This window comes from Desmodus rotundus, chromosome 2 (genome assembly GCF_022682495.2).
Source record: "Desmodus rotundus isolate HL8 chromosome 2, HLdesRot8A.1, whole genome shotgun sequence".
In the NCBI taxonomy this organism is placed as follows: domain Eukaryota; kingdom Metazoa; phylum Chordata; class Mammalia; order Chiroptera; family Phyllostomidae; genus Desmodus; species Desmodus rotundus.
The window spans coordinates 77609883-77631007 of NC_071388.1; the positions used below are offsets into that span (position 1 = coordinate 77609883).

The 21125-nt window shown below is 38.2% G+C and overlaps 1 protein-coding gene and 1 non-coding gene across 6 annotated transcripts in view; one reads left to right on the plus strand and one right to left on the minus strand.

Moving 5' to 3' along the window:
• The window catches only part of SENP7 (SUMO specific peptidase 7), a 119643-nt gene that overhangs the window by 14067 nt on the left and 84451 nt on the right, over positions 1-21125 (plus strand). For 3 of the 5 annotated variants that reach the window (XM_053918294.2, XM_045193538.2, XM_045193541.2), the window contains 3 exons: positions 66-164; positions 3164-3261; positions 20503-20700. In XM_053918294.2, the coding sequence (XP_053774269.1) occupies positions 75-164; positions 3164-3261; positions 20503-20700 (386 nt within the window). In that variant the 5' untranslated portion in view covers positions 66-74. The remainder of the gene's footprint in view (positions 1-65; positions 165-3163; positions 3262-20502; positions 20701-21125) is intronic. The other 2 variants (XM_045193542.2, XM_045193543.2) reach the window with 1 other exon arrangement.
• LOC112302645 (U6 spliceosomal RNA) lies at positions 12522-12628 on the minus strand. Its single transcript, XR_002974581.1, has one exon. It is a non-coding gene; the product is annotated as a U6 spliceosomal RNA (small nuclear RNA).

Consider the following 21125-nt stretch of genomic DNA (forward strand, 5'->3'; position numbering starts at 1 on the left):
TGTTAGCTGATTCAGCTCTTACTTGTATTTTAATTAAACTGATTATATTCTCATTCTGGTTTCAGATAACAAAGATGTTAAATGCAAAACCCGAGGATGTTTGTGTTAAATCACCACTGTCCAAACTCAGAAGCTCAGAACGGTGGGATTTCCCTTCACAGGGGGTATATAAAAACTTACTTCTTTTAAGTATATAGTATTATTTGCTATGTTTAAAATACTGTAGTAAAACTAATTTTTTCTTTTCTTCTATGTCCTCTGTGTGTGTGTGTGTGGTGTGTTATTTGTAGTTTAAAATTAGTTTTTCAAGCGTGTTAGTATTTCAGGTGTATGTTGAACTGATGCTTTAAGCTTAAGGTCTTCAGTTTAAGTATACCTTATGCATTGCTTTTCTTCATGAATTTAATTCATTATAAAAAATTAATTTTAAGTCTATAAAATATTAAGCTTGTTAGAATCATTTGCTCTTTTACTCTTGCTTTGTAAATTTGAGAGGGTTTGTCTTAAGGGGTAACACAATTATTTTTGAAAAGATATTTTGATTATAAATCAGGACTTTAATTTTTATCACTATTAAGCATTATGATAGAGATTTCATGAATGAGGCTTAAGATAGCACCTTTTTGCTATTTTTTTCTTTTGCTTGGCACAGCTCATTGTTAATTTTTTTAAAGTAGAGTTTTTCTCAGATTTTCCAATTTATCCACTGGGTATTACAACAGTCTGCTGGGGCTAACATAACAAAATAGCACTGACAGGTGGCTTAAACAGCAGAAATTTATTTTCTTAAAATTCTGGAGGCTAGAAGTCTGACATCAAGGTGCCAACAGGGTTGGTTTCTCTGAGGCCTCTCTCCTTGGCTTACAGATGGCCATCGTCTTGCTGTGTCCTCACGTGTGCTCCCACATCCCTGGTGTTTCTGCTCCTATAAGGACGCCAGTCCTGTTGGATGAGGGCCGTGCCCTTAGGACCTTATTATTTAACCTTATTACCTCTGGACAGGCTCTGTCTCTACATACAGTTATATTGGCAGTTAAGGCTTCAATACATGAATTTGATGGGGGGAGAGGACATAATTCAGTTCATAACAGTAGATTTTAAGGTAATAAGTTTTAAATCACCTTGAATATATGTTTTTATGTTACAAGAAAAACTAATCATTTATTATAACTTGTTCTCAGAGGAAAGATTTGTCATTAACATTAGTTGCTTTGACATTATTTAAACATTTAATTATGAAATAATTCTTTCATATACAAGATACTAAAAAGGGAAATAATGAATAGGACTAGATGACATCTGTTGATATGAAAAGAAACAAAATATTTATTTAAGGTTAGAAAACTTGGACTGTCTAGAAAGGTACAGGTGAAGGTAATAAAGATTCCTTCTCTGTCCCACTTTCCTAAAGGCATACCACTATTAACAGTTTTTTCTGTCATTCCTCTTAAGAGAAAAAAATCTTATGTCAACATATGAGTTTACTTTATTTTTCGGTTGTTGCAGAAAAGGATTGTGAAATATATATTGTTGTATGCTTTGCTGTTTTTGGTTAATAATACAGGGCAGGGAAAAAGTTTACAGTTCTTCGTGTGGAAAAAGTCATGCGTGTTATGATTTTTACAAAAGCTTTATTAACTCACGTTTCTTACAACTGTAAACCTACTTTTGCCTCACCTTGTATATCCTAATTTTTTTTTCATTTTAACATTTAGATTTACCTCTTTTATTTATTTTTAAGTGGCTTTGTAGTATTCCAGAGATATACTGTGCTATAATTTATTTACTTGGTGCACTAGTGTTAGTTTGTTTTCTTTCAAAGTTTTGCTGATAGAAACATTGTTGCAATGAACATAATTTTTCATATATAAGGAACCATTTTTGAGTGGTATTACTGGGTCTAAGGAATTTTTATATTGTTTTAATAAATATTGCAAAATTGTCTCACAGAAAATTAGTACTAAATTATATTGCCACCAATGAGAGCTGCCATTTTCTCCAAAATTAGTAGCACTAGATGTTATCACACAGTGATTGTTACCAACTTAATAGAAAGGAAAAAAATTATTTTAAGAAATTTTTTTGTCTCTTTGCATTTATGTACTTATGTTTTAATATATTGAATTTATTTTGGAGTAAAACATACATAGTTGGCCCTTCCTTCTCTGTGGGTTCACCATCTGTGGATTCAACCAACCATGAATTGAAAATATTCAGAAAAAAAGTTGCGTTGTGCTGATGTGTACTATGTAGTTGTCTCATTGCCTAGGTAATTACAGGGTTTTAGGAGCTCTGTGCCAGGAACTGAGGGCAGAAAATGAAATATATTTTTCTATTATTTCATAGTTGGCAAGGTTCATCTGTGATATAATGTGTCAGAATTTCCTTCTTTTTGAAGACCTGATATATTTCATTTTATGTATATACTATTACTTTGTTTATCCATTCATCCGATGGGACACTTGAGTTGTTTCCACCTTTTAGCTGCTGTGAACAATGTTTCTATGACTGTGCATGGCTGTACAAATATCTCTTCAAGGAAAACAGTGTTTTAAATGTACTCTGTATATAATCATCATACATCCTTATTAGATTGCTACTATTACATTTATTTCCAAATAAGGAGACTAATGCATAGAACTGAAATAATTTGTCTAGATTCCAGTGGTATTTAAGTATGTCAATTTTAACTTTTGTTTCTAGTAAGATTAAATCTAAACTCTGTCAGTGAGATGTTACTCTTTCCTAAAATTTTCCATGCAGCAATTCGTAGGAAACCAATTGTAATCTCTTCCAAATGTTATAGACTCAGTTAATTCAGAATCATAGGCACTATTTAATTTCTCATGTAATAATTTTTATTACTTCCTCTAGGCACATTAAAAAATTTTCATAGTTATTTAAGCTTTAGAATCTCAAAAGTTGATTTCCTGACTAAAATTACTTTGAAACTTTGAAAATTCATTCCTATTATTTTTTGGTGGACATCTATTTCTACACTAGCAAAAGAGCCAAGTGTTTTGTAGATTGCACTTTTCCTCACTCTGTGTGAACTACTATGAATTGGACTGTTTATTTTGAATTTCTAAATAAAACAAAAATTTATGTGTTTCTTTATTGTCATATTAGTATATTTATTATTAAAATTCCATTTTTTTTTTAGTGGGAAAGAAGCCTAAGGAACAAGGTCCTTTCTCTAGATTATAAAAGTAAAAAAGGTGGCCGTGGGCGTCCTGTCACTTCTAAGACATCATCAGAAAGGTAAGATTACATGTGTATGTGACTAGGATGGGCTTAATAGTGTGAGCATGGGTGACGGGTTTGTTGTCTTCAGGTCTCAGTTAACACAACTTTTAAAATATAAGGATTAAATTCAGTGGTCTCTAAGGTTCCTTACAAGCTCTATCTTTCTTTGTAAATCATCTTACCTCCTTGTATTTGTGCATTGGGAACATCACCTTTTTCTGTGCTGCTTATATCTATGCTGGTTTCTTTTTTTTAATAAATTGTTTTATTGTTGTTCAAGTACAGTTGTCTGCATTTACCCCCCACCACTCCCCCCAACTCCAGCCATCCCTACCTCTCTCCCCTGATTCCACTCCCCCTTGGTTTTGTTCATGAGTCCTTTATAGTTGTTCCTGAAAACCCTTCCCCTTTTTTCCCCATTATCCCCTCCCACCTCTCCTCTGGTTACTGTCAGATTGTTCTTAATTTCAATGTCTCAGGTTGTATTTTGCTTGCTTGCTTCTTTGTTTTGTTGTTTAGGTTCCACTTATAGGTGAGGTCATATGGTATTCCTCTTTCACTGCCTGGCTTATTTCACTTAGCATAATGCTCTCCAGTTCCATCCATGCTGTCACAAAGGGTAGGAGCTCCTTCTTTCTTTCTGCTGCATAGTATTCCACTGTGTAAATGTACCATAGTTTTTTGATCCACTCATTTACTGATGGGCACTTAGGTTACTTCCAGCACTTGGCTATTGTAAATTGTGCTGCTATGAACATTGGGGTGCATAGGTTCATTTGAATTGGTGTTTCAGGGTTCTTAGGATATAATCCTAGCAGTGGAATTGCTGGGTCAAAAGGCAGATTCATTTTTAGTTTTCTGAGGAAATTCCATACTGTTTTCCACAGTGGTCTCACCAGTCTGCATTCCCACCAACAGTGCACTAGGGTTCCTTTTTCTCCACATCCTCTCTAACACTTGTTTGTTGATTTGTTTATGTTGGCCACTCTGACTGGTGTGAAATGGTATCTCATTGTGGTTTTAATTTGCATCTCTTTGATGGCTAGTGATGCTGAGCATCTTTTCGTATGTCTCTGGGCCCTCTGTATGTCATCCTTGGGGAAGTGTCTGTTCAAGTCTTTTGCCTATTTTTTAATTGGGTCGCTTGTCTTCTTAGAGTGGAGTCGTGTTAGTTCTTTGTGTATTTTGGAGAATAAAGCCTTTCTGAGGTATCATTGGCAAATCTTGATAAGCTTTAGCTGATGATGGAAAAGTTTCATACAGACTAGTTACAATGCTTGATTTATCATTTGTGATCTGCAGTGAAAAAGATGCTCCATTTAACAACTGTGGTCCTATAGTCATAGTATTAGTGAAATATGGATATACTGGAGTTAAATATATGGGGGATTCAGATTGTGATTATTCACAGAAGGAACTTAGAACATTCCAGGGCTGACCATCAGTAAATAATTAGAAAGTTGTTATTTTACAAAAGGGTATTGAATTTATTTTTAAAATAGTAAATGAATAAAAAATGATAACAGCAAGGTAAAATTTACAGTTACTCAGAGGATCATACAAATTAGAGGAGTAACTGGAGTTCTTGAATTTATGTCAGGGTACTCTATAAGCTACTTAGTTTTATTCTCTCCTTTCTCTAGGAAATATACAAACATTTTGGTGATTCCATAGAAGTTTATGTACCTCCTGATCCTCTGCCATACAAGGGATAAATTGTCATGAGGAACATGCAGTGATTATGCTTACAGCTTCAGAATAACCATGAACTCAATTTATATAGACTTGGTTTCTCCAAAGATTATTGTGGTCATGTCAAAAGCCGTTTTTGATTTGAGAGATGGAATACTAGGAGTAGAGGTATCATTTTTTAGTGAAAATAATCATTTTCTGAGGGTTTGCATGTACAAGGTTGTTTTTTATTGGAGACATATCCTAAAATCCTTGTGTACTTCAAAATTTGTATCATTCAAGTTTCATTTTCCCATGAGAATGCTCTTCAAGTGGTGAGAACAGGTTCTTTGAGATTATTAATGTATTGCTCCTTTAATATTTGCCTTTTAATCTTCTGGCATTGTCTCTGATATTTTTCAGTTTGTTTTTTCCTAAATTACCAGCCCAGCATAAAGTGGCAATTGTTTGGCTTTTCTTATAGAATTTACCACATCTAACTTATTTTCCTAAGTTACCGATTTTCAGGCATATTATTTGATTTGCACTGTGATATATATTTAATGACATTGTTAGAGGATTAAAAAATATTTTAAAATTTAATAGCAGTGGGTATTGAACTATTGTAAAAGTATAGCAGTGACCAAAATTAGCATGTTTTTAAAACACACAAAAAATAACAGTGTTGACATTATCCTGACAAAGGAAGGTAGATGGTTCTTTTTATTGGTCAAAGTGATTCAACCACTAGGCAATAGTGTAAGCAGTTTTATAGTTTACTTAGCCAGTTTTGGAATAATACAATGGGATTTTTTAAATTTGGAGGGCTTTATATTATTCAGAAATTGTAGCTATGTTACATTAGTTCAACTTCACAAAGTTAAAATGCTCATAAGATAGTTCTGCATTGTATTTGTGGGGAAATGTGCTTGCATATTTAAAAGTGGGGTTTTTTGCACTCTTCATTCTGGAAGCATGCCTACACTTGTCTTCCCACTCAGGTGTACATTTCCTAAACTCTAAGGGTCCCCATGAGACTTACAGAGAGCAGAGCAATGGGCAGCAGCAGCTCTTCCCAGACTAACCCCAAACCTGTCTCCTAGGCCCCTTTTTCTCTGACTTGCCAGTTAGCTGATAGCAGTCCCGCCTAGGCTCTTTGCTGTTGCTTGTTCTGGTCTAAGCCCTTCCTTGTTTCACTGTCCCCAGCTTTAATAAATGTACTCTAAAAAAAGTAGATTAAAAAAAAATCTCTGATGTATGATAGAGAGTACCTGACCAAATCCTAGTGGCATAAACTTAGGAGTGAATACCTCTGTCTCTGTACTTTAGTTTTTCTCCGCCTTTACTGAAGGTTCTCTAGAGCTTTTGATTCTTAACTTCAGATAAGAACCAATTGACTTGCTTATTTTCCAGGAGTTTTCCCTCTTTTGATCTCATTTTTACTACCAATGAGCTTTATAGAATTTGTAGTCATGGACTTAGTTCTCTGGTAATGTAATGTTCTTATTAAATCACTGTTCTTTCTACCCCACTAATTCATTTCAGCATATTAATAATGGCGTACATGAGTAATATTCTTAAGCTGGATCTGAATACCCTCTATTTATAATTATGGCAGCTAACATATATTGGGTGCTTATTACATGCTAGGAATTAGGTTAAGCTTGAATTATTTCATTTAACTTTCACAAGTCTCTGAGATGTAAGTAGTATTGTCCTTATTTCACAGATGAGGAAATTTAGGTGTTCTAATTTATTACAACATGGAGGAACATTGCTAGTATGTTTCTGGAAAATTTATTTTAATATTAGTAGACTTAATATTTTTGTTTTAGTCATATATTATTGAGTTCTGCTAGGCTGTCTGAAACATTTTATAAATTGCTACTGTACAGGGAAGTAAAAACAACAAAAATATATCTGGAGAGGGGAAAAAAATCCCTTTATATTTGTATGACTTGAGAACATGGAATCCTGTCTACTGTGTTTGCTCACTTTTGAAGATTGTAATACCTTTCAGGGTCTTTTAAAAAATTAACAGTTTTACTACAATTTAATTTACATATTTTAAATTTTACTAATTTAAAGTCTATAATAATTTTAGTACATTTAGAGAGTTGTGCAACCATCACCACAATTTAATTTTGGAACATTTTCAAAACTGCCCCCACCCTCCCCCCAAAACCCCCCGAAACATGTATTCATTCTCACCTATAGTCCAAGGCAACCACTAATCTATTTTCTGTTTCTATAGATTTTCTTCTTTTTGGATATTTTTAATGCATGAAATCGCACAATATGCTCTTGCATGTATTAGTACTTCGTTTCTTTTTATTGCTGAATAACATTCTATTCTATGGATATTTGTTGTTTATCCATTCACCAGTTAATGGACATTTGGGTTATTTCTACTTTTTGGGTATAGTGAATAATGTTGGCATAAATACTCCTATACAGGCTTTTGTGTAGGCCTATGTTTTTATTTCTCTTAGGATTGGAATTCTAGGTTGGAATTAAACTGTTGAATTGTTTTCCAAAATCACTCTATCATTTTACATGCCCATTGTCAGTATATTACTTTTCCAACTTTTCCACATCCTCACCAGTACTTATTTTCCCTCTTTCCCTCTTTCCATGGATGTCATAGTGGGTGTGAAACAGTATCTTGTTGTGGTTTTGATATGCATTTCCTAATAACATGAAGTGTTTTTATATATGTGCTGGATGGTCATTTCTTTACCTTCTTTGGAGAAATGTCTATTTAGATCCTTTGTCCATTTTATTTCATTTGATTTTATTATTTATTTATTTATTTATTTATATCCTGTGCCCATTTTGAAATTGGGATTTTATACCCATGTTTTTATTTTTGTTGTTGATTTGTAAGAGTCCTTTATATATTCTGGGTACAAGTCCTTATCAGATACATGATTTGCAATTATTTTCTCCCATCCAGATTTTCACTTTAAAAAAAAAATTTTTTTTATTGGCCCTGGCTGGTGTGGCTCAGTGGATTGAGTGCTGGCCTGCGAACCAAAGAGTCGCTGGTTTGATTCCTGTTGGGGCACATGCCTGGGTTGCAGGCCAAGTCCCCAGTAGGGAACACGTGAGAGGCAACCATACATTGATGCTTCTCTCCTTCTCTTTTTACTTTCCTGCCCCTCTCTCTAAAAATAAATAAATAAAAACTTTTTATTGTATTTTTTACTTTACCATTTAGTCCCCTTATGCCCTCTACACCCCTGCAATCACCATACTGTTGTCCATGACCATGAGTCCTTTTTCCTTCTTGCTCAACCCCTACACCGCCTAATCTCCTCCTACCCTTTAGCTGTCATCCTGCTCTCTGTGGGTCTGTCTTTATTTCACTTAATTCAGTTTGTTCATTACATTCCACATATGAGTGAAATTACATGGCCTTTATCTTTCTCTGACTGGCTTCTTTTGCTTAGCATAGTGTTCTCCATCCATACTATTATAATATGTATATAATATGCATAGGTCCATCCATACTATTATAAAGGGTAAAATTTTCTTCTTGTTTATGGCTGAATAGCATTCCATTGTGTAAATGTCCCATAGTTGTTTTATCCACTCATCTACTGATAGACACTTGGGCTGCTTCCATTATCTTGGTGATTGTAAATAACACTCCTATGAACATAAGGGTGGTTATGTTCTTTTGGAATTAGTGGTTTGGGTTCTTTCAGATATATTCCCAGAAGTGGAATCGCTGAGTCAAAAGGCAGATCCATTTTTAATTTTTTGTGGTATCTTCATACTGCTTTCCACAGTGTCTGCACCAATCTGCATTCCCACCAACAGTGCAGAAGGGTTCCCCTTTCTCCAAATCCTTGCCAGCACTTGTTATTTGTTGGTTTATTGATGATAGCCATTCTGACAGATGTGAGATAGTATCTCATTGTGGTTTTAATTTGCATTTTTCTGATGATTAATGATGTTGAAAATCTTTTCATATATCAATTGGCTATTTGTGTGTCCTTTTAGGAGAATTGTTTATTCAGGTCCTTTGCCTATTTTTTAAATTGGATTGTTTGTTTTTTGGTGTTGAGTTTGGTAAGTTTTTAAAAAATTTTGGATATTAATCTCTTATCAGATATATCGGCTCACTTTCTTCCTTTTTTTTTTTTTTTGTTGTTGTTGAAATATCTTTGGGTCATAAAGTTGGAAGCAATTTCGTGCATTTTTGTGACCTAGTCAGCTTGTCATGGTTTTTTGTACAATGCCTTCCATATTGCATAGAAGGCTCCTGTGGTGGACTGGAGAGGCAGATACTGCTGGTGGTTGATTTATCTTGATGGTTACAACACTGGCATTGAAGGGAATCTTTGGAGGTGCCCCTTACACTGACCTTAAATGCATGGAAGAGACATCTCTTTGAAGCTTGTCAATTTTTGTCTCAGGTAAAGCAATTTTGTATTTAGGAGTTTGAATTGGTTAGACTGATTGTCCATCTTCATCCCAAAGCCCTCTGTTATTGAAGTAAAATTATCCGTTTTAACTTCAAACAAATCAAATGTAGGCATGGGAGCATTAGAGGTCATGTTCTTTTCATCATTGGCCCAATTTTCTTTTTGCTCTTGCTGCTTACTTGGAGAGTTCCTCTGTGGCCACCTCATCCATCATTGGTTCTGCAACATCTAATGCCGGCATACTGTCTTCAGGCTCAGACTTGTTCTCCAGTGCCCCTCCAGGGCATCCATAGTGCTTTGGCTTAGAAGATGGTTCAGCAGATGGTGTTTGTGGCTGCTTTTGGCATGGAGATTCCTTCTTCATGTTGAGGTTTTATTGTTTGGCTATTTGGTGGTTGTGTTGATAGTTCCATCTTTTCACTTTCTTATTTATTTATAAATTGTATTTTATTGATAATGGTATTACAGTTATCCTGATTTTTCTCCCATTGCCCCCCTTCACCCAGCACCCCCTACTCCCTCAGGTAATCCCCACACCATTGTTCATGTATCATGGGTATAAGTTCTTTGGATACTCCATTTCCTATACTGTACTTTACATCCCCATGGCTATTCTGTAACTACCTATTTGTTCCTCTTAATCCCCTCACCTCTTCACCCATTATTTCCCTCTGCCATCTCATCTCGCAGCCATCTGGTAACTAACTTATTTTCTCTTGCTGCTTCTAAGAGTCTCTCTTTATCTTTAACTTTTGAGATTTTAATTATGATTTCTTTTGTTGTGGGCCTATTTCCATGCATCTTGTTTGGCATTCTCTGTGCTTCCTGGACTTGATGTCTGTTTCCTTCACCAAGTTAGGGAAGTTTTCTTTCATTACTTTTTCAAATAAGTTTCCAATTTCTTACTCTTTCTATTCTCCTTCTGGCATCCCTATGATGCAAATGTTGGCATACTTGAAGTTTTCCCAGAAGTTCCTTGCACTCTCCTTGTTTTTTTTGGAATCTTTTTTCTTTTTGTTGTTCTGATTGGTTGTTCTTTGTTTCCTTATGTTCCATATCATTGATTTGATTCTCGGCTTCATCCACTCTACTATTGATTCCCTGTAACTTATTCTCTATTTCCATTAGAGTACTCTTCATTTCTGCATGGATCTTTTTTTTGCTGTTGATTTACTCACCAAGTTCCTTTAGCATCCTTATAATCAGTGTTTTCAATTCTGCAACTGATATATTGCTCAACTCCATGTTAAGTTCTTTTTCTGGAGTTTTGTTCTGTTCTTTCATTTGGGCCATGTTTCTTTGTCTCATTTGGCAGCCTCTCTGGTTGTTTGTATTAGGTGGGCATGCTATGACTCCCTGTCTTGGTAGTGTGACCTAATGTAGTAGGTGTCCTGTAGGGTCTAGTGGCACAGCCTACCCTATCACCCAAGTGGGTACTTGAGGTGTACTCTTTGTGTGGGCTGAGTACACCCTCCTCTTGTAGTTGAGTGTTGGTTGCTTTTGGCTGATCAATAGGAGGGATTTACCCAAGATAGTCAGCTGCAGGGACCACTGACCACCAACATTTGCTATCTGTGGAAAATCAGCTGTGCAGGGACAGGGTAGTGGTGCTCCGATGTGGTCCAAGCTATCCACTGGGTGTGCTGGCCCTGGGGTTTCCAAGGTGGTGCAGGCCAAGGTCAGCCCCCACCAGTGTTTTTACCAGGGCCACCCTCCCTGAGCTGTGAAGCAATCTGAGATGGCTGCTGCTTATGCTGGGCTTGGAGATTCCCAGGTGAAGCCAAGCTATGAATCTGAGCTGGCTGCTGCTTGTGTGGGGCCTGGGGCTCACTGAAGATAGTTGTTTCTTGTTTGATAAGATTTAGGAAGTTGTGAAGCATGGGCCAAGACCAGCCTTTCGTATAGAAAAGCAACTTGGTGGGCTCATAGTTGGGTGGGATGGGGTCTCTGGGAATCTTGAGGGCGGGTCATACTGTATTAGCCAGTTGATGGAGTCTCAGATATGGCACCAGTTTACTGGCTCTATGAGGGGAAGGTTTAGCAAAGGAATAATGGCCTCTGCTCACCTTGATGCCAGACACTTCAGTTTCTCCCTGTATATCACTGGTGTCCTTCAAGCTGCTACCCTAGTGCTGGGGCTCACAGGGAGTGAGTCTGAGTAGGTGAGTGCATGTGTGGGTTCTTTAAGACGAACTGCTCAGTGCTCCTGCAGTTTCTCCCACCGACTCAATCCTTCCTGGTTGTTGCAGCCAGAAGTTGTGGGGACTTCTTCTCCTAGTACTGGAATCCTGGGCTCTGGGGCCTGGTGTGGGTTGGGACTCCTTGCTCCTGAGATACCCCGCCCAGATTTTTATCTGTGTAGGTGTCAGACCAGCCTGTTCCTTGTCTGCACCCCTCCTACCAGTTTCAATGGATGTGGTTTCTTTAATTCCATAGTGGTCAAACTTCTACTCAGCTTGATTTTGTTGTGTCAGACTTCCATTCAGTTTGATTTCTGGCAGTTCTGAGTGATGGTTGTTGTATATTTTAGTTGTAGTTTTGATGTGGTTGTACAAAGAGGTGAGCCATGTTTGCCTATGCTGCCATCTTGATGGGAAGTGCTACTTGGGAAGTTTTAAGCCATTTTTTCTTCAGATATTTTTTCTGCCTCTTTCTCTGTTTCTTTTCTTCCTGGCACAGTGTGTCTGTTGGTCAGTTTGGTGGTGTCTCACTTACCCTTCGTTTATGTTAATTTTCTTTTGTCTTTTTCTTTCTGTTCCTCAGACCTGAATTTTCATTGAAGTATCTTCAAGTTTGCTGATTTTTTTCCTTTTGCTTGGTAAATTTTTGGTCGCTACTAGGTCTGGGTTCTTACACTCCCTTCCTGAGGTGTAGATATTGCTTATCAAGGGTAATTGACATAACCTCTAATCCTTAATTGCTTTTCTGTAAAATTGGGAAGACAGTCATTAATGCATTCTTCCAAATTCATTGATACTTCTGTTTGCTGAAACTTGCTTTTGTATTCCTGTGAATTTTATTTTAATTACTGTCTTTTAGATCTAGAATTCCTTCTTATTTCTTTTTAAATGTTCTACCTCTTTGTTGATATTTCCATTTTGTTCATGTATCATGTTCACTTTCTCCAGATCTTCCTTTAGTTCTTTGAGCATCTTTAATATAGCTGTTATTTAAAATATAGAACACTTGTCGAACTTGCTTGTCATTCTTGCCCGGGTACCCTGCTTATCTTCTCTGTATTGTTGCAATTTTAGTACAGGTGCTGCTGAAACAAGCACTAACACAGCTGTTTTGAGGACTCCCTAGTACATCTGCCACATCTGCCATCTGGTCTTTTTTAGGGACAGTTTCTGTTTTGTTTTGTTTTTTTCTTTGAATGGGTCATACTTTCCTATTTCAAGTTTTACTTGTTTTTGGAGATTGTTAGAGGCTATCTCTTTGTCAAAGTTCAGCATGACCTGTAAACTTAAGGTTGTGTCAGGTCTTTTTTGAACCTTGTCCTGTGTATGTGTGTTAACTTTTGGATTTCCTCCTTTTATGAATTTAATTTTGAGTGTTATAGTCTTTAATGTCTGGTCCCCAAGAAGGGAAAAAGAGGAAAATGAATAGGAAAAAGCATGACTGGCTCTTTAAATCCTCTAGAAGTTACTACTGCCAGACAGGGTGGGTCTTGGAACAGTGGGAAGGAAGGGTAACCCCAGTGCCTGTCCCTTGTTCAGAAAGCTTGTAAAAGGTTCTGGCTGGTGTGACTCAGTTGGTTGGAGCTCTGTCCCATAACCGAAAGTTGGTGGGTTTGATCCCTGGTCTGGGCATATATGATCCCTGTTTGAGGCACATATGGTCCCCCATCTGGGTGCATACCAGAGGCATCCAATCGATGTTTCTCTTTCATGTCAATGTTTTTCTTTCTAAAAAGCAATGAAAAAATGTCCTTGGGTGTGGGTTAAAAAAAAAAAAAAGCTAGAAAAAGCTCTGGCTGTTGTAGCTCAGTTGGTTGGAGTGTCATCCCGTAAACCCGAAGGTCATGGGTTTGATTCCGGGTTGGAGGACATACCTATGTTGTGGGTTCATCCCTGGTTGGTGCATGTAGGAGGGTCTCTTGCATTGATGTTTCTCTCACTCCCTTCCTTCCCCTCTCTCTAAAATCAAGAACCGTGTTCTCAGGTGAGGGTTAAAAATAAAGCCAGAAAAAATGTTGTTAATGAAAGGTAATTACAATTATTTTTACTCACAATACTTCTGACACCAAAGTGCGTGCATATTTTCCAACACCATTTCTCCAACTCCCTGGGTAGAAGCTGTCCTACACAGGTTAGTTCAATTCAGACAATATCTACATGCTGTTAGCATCAGGTTCCAATTGAGGGCTCAGTCCCACAAAACTATACTCACTTCACATACCAGTTGCAAGTCTCAAGTGTGTCAGTAGTACTTCTGACTGATTTGTTATAAATTGGAGCTTCCCATGACCCCCTCTTCAGGTTTGATAATTTGTTAGAATGGCTCACAAAACTCAGGAAAATACATTACTTACATTTACAGGTTTATTATAAGGGATAAAATTCAGAAACAGCCAAATGGAAGAGATGTGGGACGAAGTATGGGCTTGGGGTGTGGAGCTTCCATGACCTCTTAGGGTGCGTCACCCTTTCAGCATCTCGATGTATTCACTGGAGACAAAGACCAACTGTAATTCTCATCATAGCACAGCACTAAATTGTAAAACTTTTTTCTTCTGTTATGTCTGTCTCAACTTGTATGGTGTGTATTTTTATTTATATGTCCTAAGTTAAAAGGAATTTAAATTACGATGAATTTTACTGTTCACCTTTATATTGTGAACTGCCACATTTATATTTAGATATAAGAGCATCGAACCTTTATATGCACTTACTAAATTATAATTTATAATTCATATTTCATAGTTTGTACACATATATTTCAATCTTACAATAGCAGTGGAAATGCTGCACAAAAATAACTCTGTTGCTTTTATTTTACTTTTTTATACATCCACATTTCACCAGTATACTTTACCGTTGGCATACTGATGTGTAAGGAATGACTGAAAGTAAAAGGAACCCAGAGTTGCCCTCATTCCCTTTCCTGCAGTGTCATCATTTTCAGTGTGAGTGGTTTGCTAATACAAGAAATTATTTCAAGTAAGAAAGGATATAACCCTGGCCAGTGTGGCTCAGTTGATTGGCACGTTGTCCCATAATCAAAACATTTCAGGTTCAGTTCCCATTCAGGGCACATACCTATGTTGTGGGTTCAGTCCCTGCTCTGAGAGTGTGCATTCCCCAGTCCAGATACATGTGGGAGGCACCAATCAGTGTTTCTCTCTCTCCCTTCCTCTCTCTCTAAAAGCAATGAGAAGAAAGTGTCCTCAGGTGAGGATTAAAAAAAAAAAAATACAGGAAATAGTAGAGTACCTTGGTTATTCGTGTTTTGTAGGATGGCGTTACCTTTGTGTGTGTGTTGGAACTATTGAATGGTTCGAATGAAGTATGTAGCCTTTCAGGACTTTCAGTGCCTCTGCTTATCTTATTTGCACTTTGAACCTCACAGACCTGTTGCATGTGGTGAGTCCACCAGAATTTTCTCCTCATGGACATCTCAAATTCTATATGGAGCAGCCAATATATGGTAGATACACATATTGTGAATATATTCTTGCTCATGTGCTGCATACTCTATTATTCTGTCAATTTATTTGGGAAACACAAATTCAAAGATAAAATTATTAAGATTTTCAAGATAGCAACAGCAGAACATTAAAACAAGTTTGGGGCCTTGAGCTCAGGGCCCCATATGCTGTTCAGATTGCATGTCCATGAAGCTGGTGCTAGATGCACCATTTTGGCTGCCTCTTTGTGTTTGTTTCTGTGTATTAGGTGGATCTGCAAAGACTGGTGCAGTCCTGTGTCACACGCTTCCTGTGACTGGTTCTGGGCAACCTGTTTGGATCCACAGCTTGTGGTTCTCTCTACTGGGTGTGGGTGCATGTGGAAAGGATCAAGGTGTACACCAAGGCTGGCTTTTACCAGCACTCATCCTGGGGGCAGGTCAGCAAAAGTCTCAAGGCACCCAGAAATCTGCCTCCACCTGCAGGCTGTCAGTTAGGTTTAGTCACTGGAAGAGCCTCTGGCTGTACTGTTCAGCTGGGCTTGTGCTCTACACGGCAGGACAGGAGGGATTTCTAGAAAGATGGCTTCTGTGATGCGGGGGGATGACTGAGCACAGGAATCCATGAAGCTGACCCTGCAGCACTCTTCCCAGAGTTACCAGCCCCAGAGTCTCCTCGAATGGCTGTAGTAAACTCTTCCCTGTCTCCGCCAAAGCCCAGGCTAAGTGGCTGCAAACAGAGTTTTGTGCATTGGCCTTTTAAGAGGGTGACTGCATCTTCTGTCGTCCTCCCTGCCAGACAGAAACCCTGCTGATTTTTACAGCTAGATGTTATGTGGGCACCTTTCCTAGTTTTGGTGCTCTAGGTTGGGAAGCCTGGCTTGGGGTTTAGACTTCACACTTTTCTTGGGGAACCCTCCACTCCCTGCAGCTGAGATATGTCTCCAGGACTTCAGCTGCCACTGGTGGGAGGCCAGCCAGCCCTCTTGTGCCCTTGTACCTTCTTCCAGGCTCATTGTGGCTTCTTTTGTAAGTCCTTGGTTATAAGGCTTCTCTCCAGCTAGTCTTCAGTTGGTTATTCAGGATGATTTTTTGATAATTTAGTTGTGATTTCACTTTGGTCGTGGGAGGAGGTTAGTGTAGCTTCCACCTACTTTGCCACCATCTTGGATTTTGGGCCTAGTTATTAATCATTTTATTTGTCCTTCTCAATTGCAGAACAGTTACCATTGTACCTCATAGAGTAATTGTGAGGATTAAGTGAAGTAAGTCATTGTAAAATGCTTAGCATAGTGCCTGATATATAGTGCATATTCAGTAAATATTGACCATTCTTATGTCATTTCTTAGGAAACTTACCTTTTAATTACTCTGTCTCCTGTATTTTCAACCTCTCCTGCTCTGTTCACCATTTCTCCTAAGTTCTTAAACTTACACAGATCTTTTCTATCTTAAGCTAACTAACTAATCAACCAATAATTAAGAAATCTTTCATGCACCTCACATCTATCTTCAGGTTTTGTCCTGTACCCTCTATTCACAGTCACATGTCAACTGCGTATATGTTTTGTATCCCTTTCCCAGTTACTCATCTCATTGTGTTCTGGTTTCTTCTCCCACCATTCCACTCATCTACCCCGATAAAGTCACCATTGTGTATCCAAATTGATTCTTACTGTCCTTTGACTTCAGTGTTCCCAGTTCATTTTTCATAGAAGATTAAAGCGATCTTTTAATATTTTAATGATTTATTTTTAGAGATAGGGAAAGGAGAGAGAAAGAGAGGGTGAGAAACATCAATCAGCTGCATCTCGCATGCCCCTCAACTGGGAACCTGGCCCGTAACCCAGGCCTGTGCCCTGACTGGGAACCAGCAACCTTTTAGTCCACGAGCAGTGCTCAATCCACTGAGCCACACCAGCCAGGGCAAAGTGATTTTTTTTTAAATATATTTATTGATTATGCTATTACAGTTGTCCCATTCCCCCCCCCCTCATTCCACTCCATCCTGCCCACCCCCTCCCTCCCACATTCCCCCCCTATAGTTCATGTCCATGGGTCATACTTATAAGTTCTTTGGCTTCTACATTTCCTACACTATTCTTACCCTCCCCCTGTCTATTTTCCACCTATCATCTATGCTACTTATTCTCTGTACCTTTCCCCCCCTCTCCCCCTCCCACTCCCCTGTTGACAACCCTCCATGTGATCTCCATCTCTATGGTTCTGTTCCTGTTCTAGTTGTTTGCCTAGTTTGCTCTTGTTTTTGTTTTAGGTGTGGTCGTTAATAACTGTGAGTTTGCTGTCATTTTTACTGTTCATATTTTTGATCTTCTTTTTCTTAGGTAACTCCCTTTAACATTTCATATAATATGGGCTTGGTGATGCTGAACTTCTTTAACTTGACCTTATCTGAGAAGCACTTGATCTTCCCTTCCATTCTAAACGATAGCTTTGCTGGATACAGTAATCTTGGATGTAGGTCCTTGCCTTTCATGACTTATAATACTTCTTTCCAGCCCCTTCTTGCCTGTAAGGTCTCTTTGGAGAAATCAGCTGACAGTCTTATGGGAAGTCCTTTGTAGGTAACTGTCTCCTTTTCTCTTGCTGCTTCTAAGATTCTCTCCTTCTGTTTCATCTTGGGTAATGTAATTATGATGTGCCTTGGTGTGTTCCTCCTTGGGTCCAACTTCTTTGGGACTCTCTGAGCTTCCTGGACTTCCTGGAACTCTATTTCCTCTGCCAGATTAGGGAAGTTCTCCTTCATTATTTGTTCAAATAAGTTTTCAATTTTTTGTTCTTCCTCTTCTCCTTCTGGCACCCCTATAATTCGGATGTTGGAACGTTTCAAGATGTCCTGGAGGTTCCTAAGCCTCTCCTCATTTTTCCGAATTCTTGTTTCTTCATTCTTTTCTGGTTGGATGTTTCTTTCTTCCTTCTGGTCCACACCATTGATTTGAGTCCCAGTTTCCTTCGCATCACTATTGGTTCCCTGTACATTTTCCTTTGTTTCTCTTAGCATAGGCTTCATTTTTTCATCTGGTTTTCGAACAGATTCAACCAATTCTGTGAGTGTCTTGATAACCAGTGTTTTGAACTGTGCATCCGATAGGTTGGCTATCTCTTCGTTGCTTAGTTGTATTTTTTCTGGAGCTTTGAAGTGTTCTGTCATTTGGGCCTTTTTTTTTTTTTTGTCTTGGTGTGTCTGTTATTTAAAGGGGCAGAGCCTTAGGTGTTTCCAGGGCGGGGGTTGTAACGCTGGTCGCTGCGCTGTGATGCTGTACGTGGGGGAGGGGCCAAGAGGGAGCAATGGCCCCTCCACTCTCCACCAGATTTCAATCTTTCACCCCACTACCCACAATCAAACTGGGCCCCTCTGGTTATGGTTCCCGAGTGGGTGGGCTTGTGCACGTTCTAGGCCCCTGTGGGTCTCTCCAGCGACCTCTCCTGTGAGGCTGGGAGTCTCTCCTGCTGCTGCCCCAAACCCCACGGGCGTTTTCAGTCAGAGGTTTGAGGCTTTATTTCCCCGGGCCGGAGCCCTGGGTTGCGAGGTCTGCTTTGCTCCCCGCCGTTTGTCCGGTCGCGGGGTGCTACCTGCCGCTCTGCCTGCCCCGCTCTCTGCCACTCTGAGTCTGGCCCTCTCGGTTTATCTGCGCGAATGTGGGGCCACAGGATCTGCTAGTGGTCGGATTGCCTGTGCCATTTGTCCCACACTCCGCCAGTCTCAGTCCCGCCACAGCCACGCGAGTCCTCTCTGCCCCAGCTGCCCGTCTCCGCCCCTCCTACCAGTCTGGATGAATGTTTATTTTTTATTTCCTTGGGGTCGGACTTCTTTGCCGTTCGATTTTCTGTCAGTTCTGGTTGTGTGAGGAGGCGCAGTGTGTCTACCTACGCCGCCATCTTGGTTCTTCTATTACTTATGCAAAATGATCTTTTAAAAATGCATCCCTGAGCTCATCATTCTCTTATTAAAACTAGAAGGTTTCTGTTGTTGACTTAAAGTCTCAAATCCTTAATATAGTCTGCAAGGTCCCACCTAAACTGCCCATCCTTGTCTTGCACACATTTCTTTTTCATTCTAAGCTCTTGAACCAGGTAAGTCATTTAATTTCCCTTAACAAGCATTACTCATATCAGAGCCATTTTCATTTTGTCCCCCCTCTTGGAAAACTCTGCATTTTCCACCTGTCTCCTTTGGATAGCACCTGTCCTTTGAGGTTTCAGCTTAAATGCCACGTTCTCAGTAAAACCTCTCCTGACTTGGTTCAGATGAAGTGCGGCCATCTGCACTTTTCCTTCATATCACTCATCACAATTGTAATTAAATAATTAATTGGGTAATTCTTCTCTGGAATATAAACACTATAAGGGGAAACTATAACCATCTTATTCATTGCTGAATCTCCAGATTCTAGAGTTATTCTGCTAGCAGGTATTCAGTAAGTCTTTGTTGAAAAAAGAATGAATTCTTATTCATTCAAAGAAATACCACTCATGTCTTTATTCCTTAATAATAACTCTAAAACCTATAGGTTAATTTTTAAAATCTCAAAATGTTTGGAGTGTCAGTGCTTTCTATGGAGGTTCCCCTGAAGACTGGTAACCCCTCCTTTCAGAGGACCTGGAGATATAGTCCCAAGTTGCTGGGGTAAACGTATGACTTCTTTGAGATCATTTTATCTTTAAAATACATGAGCACTTTGCTTTTTGTTTCTTAATATTTGTATGTTTGCTCAACAAACAACCAAAACCTAAAACTGGTATCAGGGAGTAGAATAGATACTCTCATGATTAAATATTTCTAATTCTTTCAGCCATTCCTTATTTGGCATTGTTTCATGACTACTTGGTAGCCTGTTTACACTACTGCAAAAACTATATTCCATGATTCCATGATTATCAGCCCAATGATGTATTGAATGAATAATGGGAAAAATGTAAAGTGGTAAAAAGCTGGAAATGCTGGCATTTATTAGTTCTAATTTTGAAATTGGTATAGGTACAATAAAAGTAAATGTTTTAAATTGACCTACTTTTAGAAATAAGGTAAAATTATATCGTATTTTAAGACTATATAGGCTTAAGACTGTAGATGATGTACTCTTGCACCCTTAGTTTTAACAATGTTGTCCAAGTCAGTAAATGCTAAAAGAGAAACATGTTTAGTGCGGAGTGGTTGCTTCTGCGTGCGATGTGCAGATCTGTATCGTTCCACTCACAGTGAGAGTAGGCCCTGTGGGTTACCAGGAAGCCAATGGCTGTACATGTGTGTGACTACAGTTGTTGTATAACAGACAGAATTCTGAAAAAAATCCCAATTTAAGTGAAATAGTCTTTACTTTTTAATGTATATTTGAGAATGGTTAGGCAAATTTTTTACTTATGATATGTACTCTTCTATTTAATTGTTTAAAGAACTGAAATTTAGAATTCCTGGAGATTTTCATTTGTTGTAGTTTGTGATGAATTCATGCATTACACATTGTTTAGTACTGTATGTATTAATTATTTATGTGTGTAACAGGCAACTCAAAGTTATGTTGACGAATGTCCTATGGACGGATTTAGGACGAAAATTCAGAAAGACCCTACCTAGAAACGATGCTAATTTATGTGATGCCAACAAGGTGCAATCAGACTCATTGCCTTCGACATCTGTTGACAGCCTAGAGACATGTCAAAAATTAGAGCCTCTTCACCAAAGCCTTAATTTATCTGAAAGGTATGTTGTTCAGTATTGATTTTGTTCAGCTTACCACATTTAGAAATAAGTCCAATAGCCTTTAAAATAAAATTGTTGGAAATGGTCTTGAAAATCTGCACATGCAGGTGTGCCCCATTTGAAAACAAATCTTAAAGCTGACAATCTTAATTTACAAACTTAATGGTACTTCTGTACTTGATTAAGTAGATTGACGGAATTCTTTTAAAAACAAGTATCAATACATTAACTTACTTTATAATTTGACTTACATATACACATTTTAAGATTCCTCTTAAAGATGTAAAATGAAGAGATGTATACATATAGGTAATGACCTAGATTAAATAACATCTAAAAGGTATGCGAACATATCTTTTCTATTTTCTGAATCTCTAACATACCTTTTAGGTGTTACTTACTTTATTTAGGTCCTTACCACTTTC